At 36.8% G+C, this 13,995-nt stretch overlaps 1 protein-coding gene across 14 annotated transcripts in view; it reads left to right on the top strand.

Moving 5' to 3' along the window:
* The window catches only part of nlgn1 (neuroligin 1), a 689,649-nt gene that overhangs the window by 79,688 nt on the left and 595,966 nt on the right, over window positions 1-13,995 (top strand). For 10 of the 14 annotated variants that reach the window (XM_072572622.1, XM_072572620.1, XM_072572619.1 and 7 more), the window contains exon 1: window positions 7,294-7,629. The exons of 3 other annotated variants lie outside the window; for them this stretch is intronic. In XM_072572622.1, coding sequence (XP_072428723.1) covers window positions 7,608-7,629 — 22 coding nt within the window. In that variant the 5' untranslated portion in view covers window positions 7,294-7,607. Of the gene's footprint in view, window positions 1-7,293; window positions 7,630-7,719; window positions 7,756-13,995 lie in introns of those variants that run through there. One more of the 14 variants, XM_072572611.1, reaches the window with a different exon arrangement.

Raw genomic sequence — 13,995 nt, 5'->3', positions numbered from 1 at the left:
CTAATTTTAACCTCCATTCCTCCAGCAATGAAGGACAATGCTCAATTTGCCTTCTTAATTACCTGTTACACCTGCAAACCAACCTTCTGTGTTTCATGCACAAGGATACCGAGGTCCCTCTGCACAGCAGCATGCTGCAATTTTACACCATTTAAATAATAGTCCATTTTGCTGTTATTCCTGCTAAAATGAGATGACCTCACATTTACCAACATTGTACAGCATCTGCCAGGCCCTTGCCCACTTACTTACCCTATTTATATCCCTCTGCAGACTTTCAGTGCCCTTTGCACTTTGCTGTACTATTCATTTGAGTATCATCTGCGAACTTTGGCACACTATACTTAGTCCCCAGCTCTAAATCATCTATGTTACTTGTAAGCAATTGCAGTCCCAACACTGATTCCTGAGGCAGACACTAGCCAAAACACCCATTTATTAACATTCTTTGCTTTCTGCAGCTATTAGCCAACCATGAGAACTGAAAGAACTTTGGATACTGTAAATCAGAAACAAATACATTCCGAGGAAGGATCACTGGACCCGAAATGTTACCTCTGCTTTCGCTTCACAGAAGCTGCCAGACCGGCTGAACTTTTCCACCAACTTCTGTTTTTGTTTGTGAGCCAATCATGAGAGTTAGCTGTCTGGTGAAGAAATCAAAATTTGGACACATTCGAGAGGTTAATTGGAAGGAAACCTTGATATTTCCTTTGGTATTCCTACCAACACCAGCTGATATTTGCACATCCCAGTTATGACATTTTAGATGAGAATCATCAATGGCTGAAGAAATAATGGATTACATATAAGTGTATGTGTAAGCAGTTAAACAGCTCATAATGTAAGAGTGTGTTAAAGAGCTTTCACTTCTTGGATATAATTTGACCATAATATATTTGGTGGAGCCTTCACAGTTGTCAGATTCAAAATGCCAAAATTAAGTCAGGAAGCAGGGAAAATTAAGTGACACCTTCTTTCTGACATCGCGCATGCGCGAAACTGCATGAAGACTGGCACTGACATCATGCATGTGCAGAATGGTGCAGAGTCTTTGACTTGGACATTGGCGTATGTGCAGAATGGCACAAAGACTGGCAAGGATGTTGCACATGCGCAGAATGGCATGGACTTTGGAGCATGTGCAGAATGTCACACAGATTTTGGAGCGGACATAGGCATATGTACAGAATGAATCGCATGAACTGATGTGAGCTGGAATTGCACTATTGCCAACTATTCTCAAAAATAGTGTTCTCTAATTCTTCAGCAACGTTATAGCAAAATCACACTGCTGAAACGCATGTTATCCCAGAACTACCTGTATTTTTTCTCCTTGTGAAATTGCATGGAAATATTGAGAACTGGGACAGAAATCTAACAAATACAAGACATTACTTAATATTTTTGCACTAAATAGAGCAATGGGGATTAATTACACAATTAGTGGCAATTTAATCCATACCTGCCAGATTATGGTTGAAATTCTGGATTAGTGGTGCTGGAAGAACACAGCAGTTCAGGCTGTTTTACTGGAACAGTTTTACTGCTCCTTGGATGCTGCCTGAACTGCTGTGCTCTTCCAGCACCACTAATCCAGAATCTGGTTTCCAGCATCTGCATTCATTATTTTTACCTTATGGTTGAAATACATGTCAATATGTTAGACACCATTAGAAAATATACAGTTTTTTTCTTTTTAATAAAATCATATTGTGTATGAACACATGTAGTTCGGGATGGTTTTGAGTGATCCACCTTTAGGATTAGAATAATGTTTTGTTATCAGCATGAGTTTGAAGATAATACATCTTTGACAGCTGATTTAATTGATATTTTCATGATTTGTGCTTTTGTAACAGGATGCTTTCATGGCTATTTAAAAAAAAAAGTGATATTGCTCCCCTCTAGTAGTACCTAATGCAACATCTCCCAATGTGGTATCTGGAAGGTCAGATAGCTCTGGAATTTTTTGAATTCAATCATACTGTTTGTGTAAATTTAATAAGACAGCAGTTCTGTGGTCCTATTTTACATAAAAATATTCAATACACTATCATTAAAAAAAATTAGAAATACAAAGGAGCTTTATGGCTAATGGTGTCTAGCCTTCCAACAGATCATGTACAAATCATGTTGTTAGGAGACACCCTCCAACTTTGTTTAACCTCTAGAGGGAGATCAATAACCACAGATGAATCTTTACATTTTATACAAGCTTACTGGGCTTCCAAGAATAACTAAACAAAAATAACAGAATATCAAGCAAATGTTACATCCTTTTGCTTTTTACATTTCCATCGATGAATTACATTACAGTATTTCTACCAGGATGAGACAAAACTCTTCCAAAAAAATATTGCATACCTAAGAATTCATACGTTCCGAGACTCTTGTAGTGCAGTCATAGTGTCCCTCCCTCTGAGCCAGGAAACATGGGTTCAAGTCCTATCTGCTCCAGAAATATGTCAGAAAATATCTGAACAGATTGATTAGAATATATCTAAAAGCATCTGCCCATATGTACAGGAGATGGAGAAGTTAGCCATTTAATTTATTTCTCCTTATCATTTAAAAACTTCTTTACTATTCAATTTTAAACAAAGAACAATTGTCAACATTAACAGCTTGATTTTTTTTCTGCATGTGAATCTAATGATTAATACTAGACTGGTGGAATTTAATTGTCTGTTGCAAGTACTGCCATCTTCAGCATCTAGGTGTGTTGGTCCTTTAGGGGCCTACATGGTCGAGTGTGTAAGAGAGTAACCACCTTCTGATCCAAGAATGAAAGCCTTGTAGAGTAAACAAGATGTCATTTATTGCCTTTTTGCAACTATTTACCAGTTGCAAGAATAGGTTCAACTTACTACAAACACTGTTTGGAGAACCTAACCTTAGGTCCATCTGTCATGAGATTCTACTTTACTTTCTCAGCAAGTCCTTGTGACATCATCACAGTGTGTCGTGCTTATCAGTCTCATATTAACCCTTCCAAACACATCCAGACTCATATTGTCAGGTAACAGTTACCTACTCAAGGAAGCTTTTCCTTTGAAGTGACTTTTAAGAATTTATAATATGCTTCAGTGAAATCATTCTCACTTTCATTATTTCTACTCCATAAAACAAACTAAATTTGCTTCATTGCTCATGCAGCTGGTCAAACTTGTCTTCCATTTCTGGACAGTATTTACACAATTCATGATTTAATTCAAGAATTCGAATTGGGTTCTCACTTAAGATTATCAGTCATAACTGCCCACTTTCTTAGGTTCATATTTATCCATGTTTTATCATATTGTTTATTGCAGTTTGATTTTCTGGAATTTTGGAACAGTTTTTAAACAGAATTACTTGAGTGACTACATGCTGATATATGACATTTTATTTCAAGACAATCTGAATAAAGCAATGTGCAATGATAGGAGTATTCAAGAAAGAAAATAGGTCATTGAATATAAAAAAAGTAAGCAAATTTGGTAAATCATATTTGTCCTATTTATTACTTAGTTAGATCTATGTTAATCTGATTTATCTAGTTCCTCAAAATTTCTTTTCTAACACTATGCCAGTTTGTTTTTAAATGATGTTTTCGCTTGTGTCTGAAACCATTGTGATTAAGGTCCATTCTTCAAAAAATAAGCAGAAACTGATGGGAAGTACTGTATACATATGTTCAAACAACCTCAGTAAATGAAAAAGACAGATCTCAGGCATGTACTTTGCATTTTCTATTGATTTTCACATTTTGTAGATTTTCTGAATGTTTTTACATTATTACATTTGGTTATTCTACACGTGACAATAAGAATAAGCTATGTGTGAATAAGCTATTTTTGTGAATGATGGCTGCGTATTTTCTTTAACTCAATTCTTGTACATAAAAAATGTTATGAATTACATTCCCTATTCAAACTGCAGCCTAATCAATCAATGTCTTAAATAAATTCAACATAATCTCTTTGTTTTGAAATAAAGGAATGTTAAATATAAAAAACATGTTTTTCTGGCATTTTCTTCCTAACTTCAATGACTGTATTCTATTCCGAGATATCTCTTGTTCCCCAACCACATTTAATTTAAGTATATTTCTAATTTGAGTTTTCTTTCATTTTATTTCACAAAATGTGCTGCATAAAAATTTTCTGCATTGATCCTGACTTGCCTTGTAGCCAGTCACTTTGCTAACTTTCCATTACCTTTCTGCAATCTTTGTTTTTTTTTCTTGCAGTTTTCCATGCATTCGAAGTATTGTGAAAGCCTTCAATTGTTCCTATCATGTTAATTTTGAAATTAAAAACAAAACTCGTCTCAAATACAGATCCACAGAAAACACTGGAGTAAAACAAAGAACTGCAGATGCTGGAGATCTGAAACAAACAAAGAGACAGAAATTGCTAGGGAAATTCAACCATAGCTCTGGTAGCAACTGTGGAGACAAAACAGAATTAATGTTTTGAGTCCAGTGACCCTTCTTCAGATGACCTCTCACAGGGGTTAACACAGTTTTCTCCCATCAGATGCAGCCAGATATAGAATCATAGAGATGTATAGCATGGAAACAGACCCTTCAGTCTAACCCGTCCATGCCGACCACATATCCCAACCCAATCTAGTCCCATCTGCCAGCACCCTGCCCAAATCCTTCCAAACCGTTCCTATTCATATACCCATCCAAATGCCTTTTAAATGTTGCAATTGTACCAGTCTCCACCACTTCCACTGGCAGCTCATTCCATACACATACCACCCTCTGTGTGAAAAAGTTGCACCTTAGGTCTCTTTTAGATCTTTCCCCTCTCACCCTAAACCTATTCCCTCTGGTTCTGGACTTCCCAAACCCAGGAAAAAGACTTTGCCTATTTACCCTATCCATGCCCCGCATAATTTTGTAAACCTCTATAAGGTTACCTCTCAGCCTCCAACGCTCCAGGGAAAACAGCCCTAGCCTATTCAGCCTCTCTTATAGCTCAAATCCTCCAACCCTGGCAACATCCTTGTAAATCTTTTCTGAACCCTTTCAAGTTTCACAACATCTTTCCGATAGGAAGGAGACCAGAATTGCACGCAATATTCCAACAGTGGCCTAACCAATGTCCTGTACAGCCGCAACATGACCTCTCAACTCCTGTACTCAATATTCTGACCAATAAAGGAAAGCATACCAATCGCCGCCTTCACTATCCTATCTACCTTTGACTCCACTTTCAAGGAGCTATGAACCTGCACTCCAAGGTCTCTTTGTTCAGCAACACTCCCTAGGACCTTACCATTAAGTGTATAAGTCCTGCTAAGATTTGCTTTCCCAAAATGCAGCACCTCGCATTTATCTGAATTAAACTCCACCTGCCATTTCTCTGCCCATTGGCCCATCTGTAATGTGAGGTAACCCTCTTCGCTGTCCACTACACCTCACAATTTGGTATTATCTGAAAACTTACTAACTGTACCTCTTATGCTCACATCCAAATCATTTATGTAAAATGACAAAACGTAGAGGACCCAGCACTGATCCTTGTGGCACTCCACTGGTCACAGGCCTCCAGTCTGAAAAACTACCCTCCACCACCACCCTCTGTCTTCTACCTTTGAGCCAGTTCTGTATCCAAGTGGCTAGTTTTCCCTGTATTCTGTGAGATCTAACCTTGCTAATCAATCTCACATGGGGGTCCTTGTCGAATGCCTTACTGAAGTCCATATATATCACATCTACTGCTCTTTGTTACTTCCTCAGAAAACTCAATCAAGTTTATGAGACATGATTTCCCATGCACTATGCTTCGCCTAACCACTTTCCATCTCACTGTACTAACCGAGAATTCCCTTCATTCAGGTTAATGAAGTAGGGAATCAGTTTTCTGAATATATTCAGCTATTGTTAACTAATCTGTTCAGACATATGAGATACTTCCAGTCAGCTAGGACTTGAACCCAAGGCTTATGGCTCAAGAGTTAGTGCCACCACCACTAGCCATAAGAACCCTAAAAGCAATAGTCATTATTAGTTAACCAACCATTTATTTTAGACATTTTATGACACTTCTCCAAAACAGGTGAAACTTGAATCCGGACCTTCTGATACATAAGGAGGGTGCTATCACTGTGTCAAGAGACTTCCCCTCTACATTTGTGGATATTTTTAATCAGTCTGTTCAGGCACATTATGACATATGCCTGGGGCAAACATGGGACTCAAACCCATCCATTTGGCCCATAGGTCAGGCCATCACTCTGTCACAAGAGCCCTTTTATTATCCTTACGTTTTGCAAAATGCCTTCAATAATCAGCTCCCTTATGTTTTAGCCATCTTTAATCCTGTCATTTCAAAAAAAAGAGAACACTTAAAAATAGCAATAGATAAATATCAATCCTTCTCTGAAAGATGGTCAACAATTTGAAAATGTCACTAGGCCTCAGTTCTACCTTTATTTCTAAAACTTTGCACATTTCTTATAATCACATCAGTTTCACCAAATGCTCTCCTCCTTTCTATTTTCTTTCTAAGTTGGGTAATTTTCCTGCTCTTTGAATTTGGCTCTATATACTCAGATTCCTCCTTCTCTAATTACCAAGTTTATTAATTTTAGACTTGCTCTTTCATTGTAATTAATCTTCACTCCTCTCCCATATATTCAAAAATTTGGGACATAATGTTAATATAACCCACCCTACCAGGAGATTGACAGGTTTTGATTAGCTAAAGTTTCACACAGCCAATTTTTGCTTCCATTCACTTAATTTGATATAGCTAATTTATGTTAAAATTAGCCCCTTAATCCTCCTTCACATACAAATTGAAGTTCACATTGCATCTCTAAATAACCATAGACCGAAAGTATCAGTTTGAGTTACCTAAACCTGCTTGCACATTCATTTTACTCGCTATATATTAAACTGTGGACTGATCTATTCAATCTGCTACTTGTCACCGAGTGTTGAATACCACTTTTTAGCCCCCAACTCCCATATGTCCAAGTTAGCAACAAGTGCAGGCCATTCGGCCCTTTGAATTACTCCGCCATTTAATAATCTCAGTGCATTTTTGTGTCTTTTTTTATTCAAAAAAGTTTGCGTCTCAATTTTCAGGGCGGGCTGTATCTTTTAAAAAGACGAACCACGTGTTTTTAGATCTAATGATTCAAATAAAATCACCAAGATTCCAGTATGGTGCTGCAAAAAAACACGAAGGTAAAATCGAAAATGGCAGAGTAGGAAGGTGCAAGTTATTCAGTTGCCGCTAGGTGAATCTGTGTGCCGTTTTGAAGTGCAGCCGAACGGGAAAACCTGTGTCAAAAAGCTCATCACGAAAAACAGATCTCGAGGCTCTTAGCGAAATGCATCCGATCTGTGAAAGGTTTACAGCGCAAATGTCTTGATTTCTTTCGGATCTTCTATGTTGAAGATGGAAACCTCTGGGGAAGTCAGCAAAAATGAGGTTTACAGGAATTTGAATTGCTGTGGTTAGGATTACCCCGCCGAGATAGTTGTACGATTGCTGGGTTTTAATGGTGGTGGATGGGGAAACTATTACAAATTGGAGAAATGTTGGTATGTAGCCTCTCAACAGCAGTGAGCGGGATCGTTTCGCATCTGAAATCGCCGAATGCATCGTGTCGTCGATTGGGGTGAGAAGGGGAAAAGCAAGAACGATTCTTCAAATCGCATGTTTTTTTTTAATCGTGTACGTGAATAGCTAACAAATGCCAACCGTTTGGCAAGCGCAGGGATTGTAGCTTGGAGCTTTGGTACTGGTAAATAATTTTGGTTTATAATTTTGAGCATACGTGGCATACGGATAATATCCAATAGATACAATATTATTTACAATACTTTTAAAAATTGATTTAGGGGCTATGTGCTCGGAAACGCTTGTTTACAGAAAACGGTTGTCAAGTGTTGCATTTTCGACTCAAAAATGTTAAAATGTCATTTTTTGTGCTTTATCTTATACGTTATTTTGTAATGTCAATGTCTTATACTGGTTGATCAAATATTTTTGTTATTCAGTATAAATTGTAGAAAAGCTTTTGAGTGTATCATTGGCAGAACGAAAACAATTTTCAGCAGCTTTAATTAAGATAAACCGTACAAATTACTTGATATTAATTGACACATAATTAAGGAGTTGAGCTTTCATTTAAATACCTAAGTAGGGCATGATGTCAGAAATTCATCTGATCTCCAGGATAATTGTACAAAATCAAATTACTGACTAATGTAGTTTTAATTCTACCTTATTTTAGATTTGCATGTTGTTTGATATGAATTTCCATTATGTTCAGTATTTTGGTTTGGAAATAACAAACGTTTACATAGCTTTAAAAGAGCTACGTAAACATTTGTTATCAGCAACAAAACCAATACACCTGATGTTCTGATTGCTCTGAAACATGGCATTTTTTTGCAAGAAAACAGGGTATCTAGGAGCTCTCCTTAACTGAATGTACATATCTTTTAAAATCCAGTAAAGATACAACCAAAAGTACATGTTTTGTCATTTTAAAATATATTAAAACTAATTTTCTTTCGCCTTTAAAGCTCCCAAAGCAAAAATACTGCTTTAGTGTTCTTGGGTAATATCAATCTGTGCTGCCACAGAATACATTAAAATACTAGCGTTTTCGCCGATAACCCGACGACGCCAAAGAAAATAAGTTGATCGACCATGGATTAATGAGTAGCTCATTATTTTCGAGAAAGTGTTAAATGTTGTTACTCGACTTCAATTGATCGTAAATGCCTTTATTAAAAGTGTTAGAAATTGTTCTATTGCTCGATGTAAAAATCGGGCCAATGTTTTAGACCATAAAATCGACGCTCGTATTTAAAAGCTTTATTATATCACTGATCTCGGCGAGTTATTTATTCTAATGCATATGCTTTAGAATTCGGTCCAATTCTATGACTACTCTCCATTGAACAATGCTACTTAACTGCAGGCAACAAGCATGAGACTTAAACCCAGAATACTATCGCAAAATATTAAGTTGAAGTTGTGGAGTAGTTTTCGTATTGCTACCGGATTTATTCTTGGGATTTATTAAAATTTGGTTTCACTTGATACTTCTAGTTTTTAAAAGTATTTAGAAATCCTATTGGTAAACTTGTAAATGCAATCGAAGGTTCAGAAAATAGCTCTAATAGTCACAAAGCATCTCTAGTGGCGCGGCATGTTGGCTCAGTAGTTAGCACTGCTGCTTCAGCACCACGGATCCCGGTTCGATTCCACCCTCGGGCGACTACCTGTGTGGGGTTTTCTCACTGGATGCTCTGGTTTCATAGCCCAAAATATGCACATTTTGCATATTGTGAGTGAGTTAGTTGGATTGCTTATGGGAAATGCAGGGTTATAGGGATAGGATAGAGGGGTGGGTCTGAATGGGATGCTTTTCGGAGGGTTGTGTGTCCTCGATGGGCCGAATGATAGGCCCCTATAGTATAGGGGTTCTGTGGTTACTATATATTCTCTAGTCTTTAATGGTTATTTGAAATATTGAGTACTTTATTCTGTAAATGTTGCTGATAGTGAACTTGTGTGATTGCTTGATTTATTTTTGACCCGTCGAAATTCAGAAGCTTCGTTTACCTTTTTTGTGGGGATGTTTATGAAGTCTGCATGAAAGGTCAAGGAATGGCATGTTTAGAATGAGGCTGAAACCAGACAGTTCTGCTGTTGGTGGATTGTAAACTGAGAAGCTCAGTAGGTTTAGCAGCACGTGTAGAGAGAGGAACCAGAGTTAATGTCTTGAGTCCAGTGACCCCTCAAAAGACCTGGAAATCCTGCTGCTGTATCTGACTAAGCTCTGCTGAAGGGTCGCTGACTTGAGAAGTCTTGAAACTCTTGTTTGTTATTACTCTACAGATATTGCCAGACCTGCTGAGTTTCTCTAGCACTTTATTTTTACTTCTGATTTCCAGCATCTGTAATTTTTACTTTTTATGCTTATAGATCATTTTGCTTTTTGACTGAAGATGCAATCACTTTTTGACAATGCTGGTCATAAGTTATTTCAAACTCAAGTACTTTGACCTTGTGGTTTTTTTTGCTGTTACTTTGAATCCATCTGCCTGTGCTGGCAGTCTTGTATTTATTTCTCTTTCTCACCTCTTGTCTCATTTCACATGTTACCTCTATTCTTCCCTCTTATTTTGTTGTAGTAGTAACAGAAACAATAATCTCAACCACTTAGATTCTACAATCATTTCCAGTTTCTCCAGTGATGTTTTGCAATCGGAATGACTAGGTCAGGAACCAGGTGAAATTAACGTGGTGTGGTGTTGAATGCGAGTACCCTATCCTAAGTACATTGTATTCTTGTTACCCTATTAGTAAGTGGTGTTCAATGCATGGAATATTGATTGACCAGTTAAAGGAGGGTGGTGTGCAGTAATCGTGAAACTGCCTTGCTTATTTTTGCTTGATTCTATGATATTGTATGGTATCCAGTGTTATATTGAACGTCCCCAAGGATGACTCACTCCTAAATGTATACTCTAGTGCCTTTTAATAGGTATATCTGTTGGTTGGGTAGGATGCACCCAAAAATGACTGGCAGAGGACTCTGGGATGTTTTGCTGACAACATGGACTTATTTAATGCCTGTAACATTCAAAAGAATTTCACGGTGCTTCATGAGCACTTTAGAACAAAATGACATGAAATCACATGAATATATTGGGCCAGATTAGAAAAAAGTTGATGAGGTAGGTTTTAAGGAATATCCTCAAAGAAGAGATGAAGGGAATTTCAGAGCTTAGCTCTCAGTAACTGATGGTACAGCCACAAAGATGGAGCGATTAAAACTAGAGATGTTTCAAGTCAGAATTTGATAAGTACAAATATTTCTGAGGACAGTAGAGCTGGGAAAAGTTACTGAGCTAGGGAGCTGCAAGGCCAAGAAAGGATTTGAAAACAAGGATGAGAATTTCAAAATCAAAAATAATAGTTATTTCAAGCTACTGTTTGGAGAGTCTTGGTTGACAGCTGTTGGTGAGGGACTTTCCAGATTCATCAGGTCTGGGTGTCCCATGATGTAACTAGGATTAGGTTGATGCTGGTGGTGTATCTTGCTTTATACTTGTAACTTTTTAATTCTAACAGCTCAATACAACCAAGTAGCCTGCTGACCCATTTCCAAAGACAAATGTGAATGAAATACATTGGTGTTGATCTGGAATCCATGTAGGCTGGGCTAGCTAAAGGCAACAGATTTGTTTCTCTAAAGGATAGTGGTGATCTACATGCCTTTTTAAATTTCGTATTCCCCAAGGAATATGAAATTTGCACATACTGATACAGTTTGGTTTATTCAAGATTTATTTAGGTAACTTATTTAAATTCAATTTGAATTTACTCTGGAGCATTCATCCATGCCTCTGAATTATCAGCCCTTAATATGACCACAATGCTTGAAGTCTGTTTTACTATTCTTTCTGAACTTTAACATTTGCAAATGTTTAAATAATGTGTTCAATACCCAAATTCAACTCATGTATATCAAAAGGATCTGTCCAAAATCAACCCACTAGAAAGGTCTTTCCAGCTTGAAATTCAACTATTAACCAACTATCTGTTTGTAACTCATTTAGCCAAATTCATATCCGTCCATCCAACCGTTGACTTTGTAATTGCATGACCTTTAATTTTGCAAGTAAACCAATAGTTTGCACTTTTATCAAATGCCTTTTGGACATACATATAAGCAATACTAAATTCAGTAGCCCCAATCTTCATCAATTAACTCAACCAAACTGGTCAAACAATATTGGCTGTTATTATAGCAATGATGATTTGAAATTTAACACAATGCTGGAGAAACTCAGCAGGTCGAGCAGCACGTGTAGAGAGAGAAATAAAGCTAATTATGTGACTTCCTCAGATCGTGAATTCGGGTTCGGAATTTCAGAGCCTAAAATCCCACGTTTTTCCAATGAAAATTCATTTTTTTTCCTCAGATGAATGGAATTGGGTTTCTGAAGTTTTCTCTAATTTTGTCAGGAGTGTAAAATTTTGCCTTTGTTTAGGCTTCTTGAATCTAACCATGAGATCCAAGGCTACTGCAGTTTTCATTCTTGGTTTTTACAGTCACCTTTGGACTCCTCATCCCAGTCAGACTAGATAAGGTTTTTACTTTGAGCATTTCATCCTTTAAACTGCTTCACCTTTTTTTTTACCTAATTTAATTTATTTACTATTTGCTCTTTCACTATGACATTTGCAGCATTCTCTTTGTTCAACATAGATGCACCATACTCATTAAATAGTTTGGCCATGTCCTCTGCTTGCATAAGATCTCCTAGCATGCCCTACCCTTGTGTTTGTAGAAGACTTGTATTCTCTTTTAAGATCCCCTAATTTCTCCTCATTTACTGCATCAGCCCTCTGTCATCTTTTTCAGATACTCACTGTACCTTTTGTATATTCAACTTCATTATTGTATTATGAATCTGATATTTATAGTAAGCAGCCTTTTACTGTTTCATTCTAATCTTTATCTTAAGTCATTCAGGAAGCCTGACTGTTGATTCCCTCTCTTTGCTCCTTGTGGGAATGTATCTTGTGTATACGCAAACTATTTGAATAATGCATTCCTTTTTATCTGCAGTCTTTGATTTCAAACCTCTGGTCCTGATGGTTTTTTTTTTGTTGAAATTAACCCTCTTCCAGTTGAATGTTTTAATTTTTGTTTCTACTTTGTATAAACACCCTAAACTAATGTTTTTTCTCAGCCGTGCAGCAATCCAGAAGGTCCCACGTAACTGCACATAAGTTGAACTTTCTTAAGATGGTATTTAGCTGCAAAACAAACTTAAACAATACATTGACTTCCAACAAAGGAGGATACTTTGCTCTCAGCTAATGATATTGTGATCACTGTTTCTCAAATGCGGTCCCTCTGAAACTTGCTTGACTTGCAGCACTTTATTCCTCAGAGCTAGATCAAGCACTGCTTCCTTCACACATTCCTGTACAAATTTGAGGAATTCTCCCTACTCTTTACCTTTTGAAGGCTATTTTTCTAAATATAAAATAAATAATTGACATTCTTTATGAACAATACTGTAAAGCTTTTGGATCTTTCTATATATTGCAAATAAAAATAATTTCTAAAGTTCTGTTTGCTAGTCATATGAATATGGGACAGTAAGTTTCTTAGTGATTCTTTTAAAAGATTTTGAATAGAATTTTTCAAATTCATGTGTTGAAGTTATTGTGAAAAGAAACACTAAGACGCACAGTGGGTACAAATAGTGGAAATTTGCTGTGGTGATTGCTTCCTTTGAGGGCAAGGGTAGTTTTATGGGTTTGGAGGGCTTGTCACATGATTTTTTTGAAAAATTGTGCTAGTGTAAAAATCATTTAGTACTGAACATCATTCATTTTTGAATTTCTCTGCTCGTTAGAATTGGTTTATTTAATTTCAGGCAAATAGCAATTGAAGAGAATAGTAAAACAAACTTGGCAGGATTTTGATAAAAGCAGAGATGCTCGGAGATTGATAGGCAAAGTTAAAATTGGGGAAAATAAGGAAATGAAAGTGACATTAAATAGATACTTTGCATTTGTCATCATGATAGAAATATTCCCAAAATAGTGGTAAATCGAAAGGTCTAGTAAAAATGAGGATTTTGAGTACACAATGTCCTAGTACTTTAATCTTTAGTAATAATCTGAAATTGTCGACAAATCTCCTGCATCTAACAGAGTGCATGCTAGAGTTGTAGAGTTAGATACATAGCAAATACAATTTGATCTTCCACCATTTCCTAGATTCTAATACAGCTCCCATAGTTTGGAAGATAGTAAATATAAATCTTTTTTTTAAGAAACAGAGGGAATTTGGTAGCTATAGGCTAGTTAACAGCACAGTATAGTACAATAAGTGCTGGAATCTATTTTTCTGAACACGGTTAAGTTACAATTACATACTCAATATGATTAAGCACAGTCAACATGGATTTATGAAAAGGAAGACGTGTTGACAACTTAT

Source organism: Chiloscyllium punctatum, chromosome 6 (genome assembly GCF_047496795.1).
Source record: "Chiloscyllium punctatum isolate Juve2018m chromosome 6, sChiPun1.3, whole genome shotgun sequence".
Lineage (NCBI taxonomy): Eukaryota > Metazoa > Chordata > Chondrichthyes > Orectolobiformes > Hemiscylliidae > Chiloscyllium > Chiloscyllium punctatum.
Note: the sequence above shows the minus strand (reverse complement) of the source record. Positions and strands in the feature narration are given on the sequence as shown.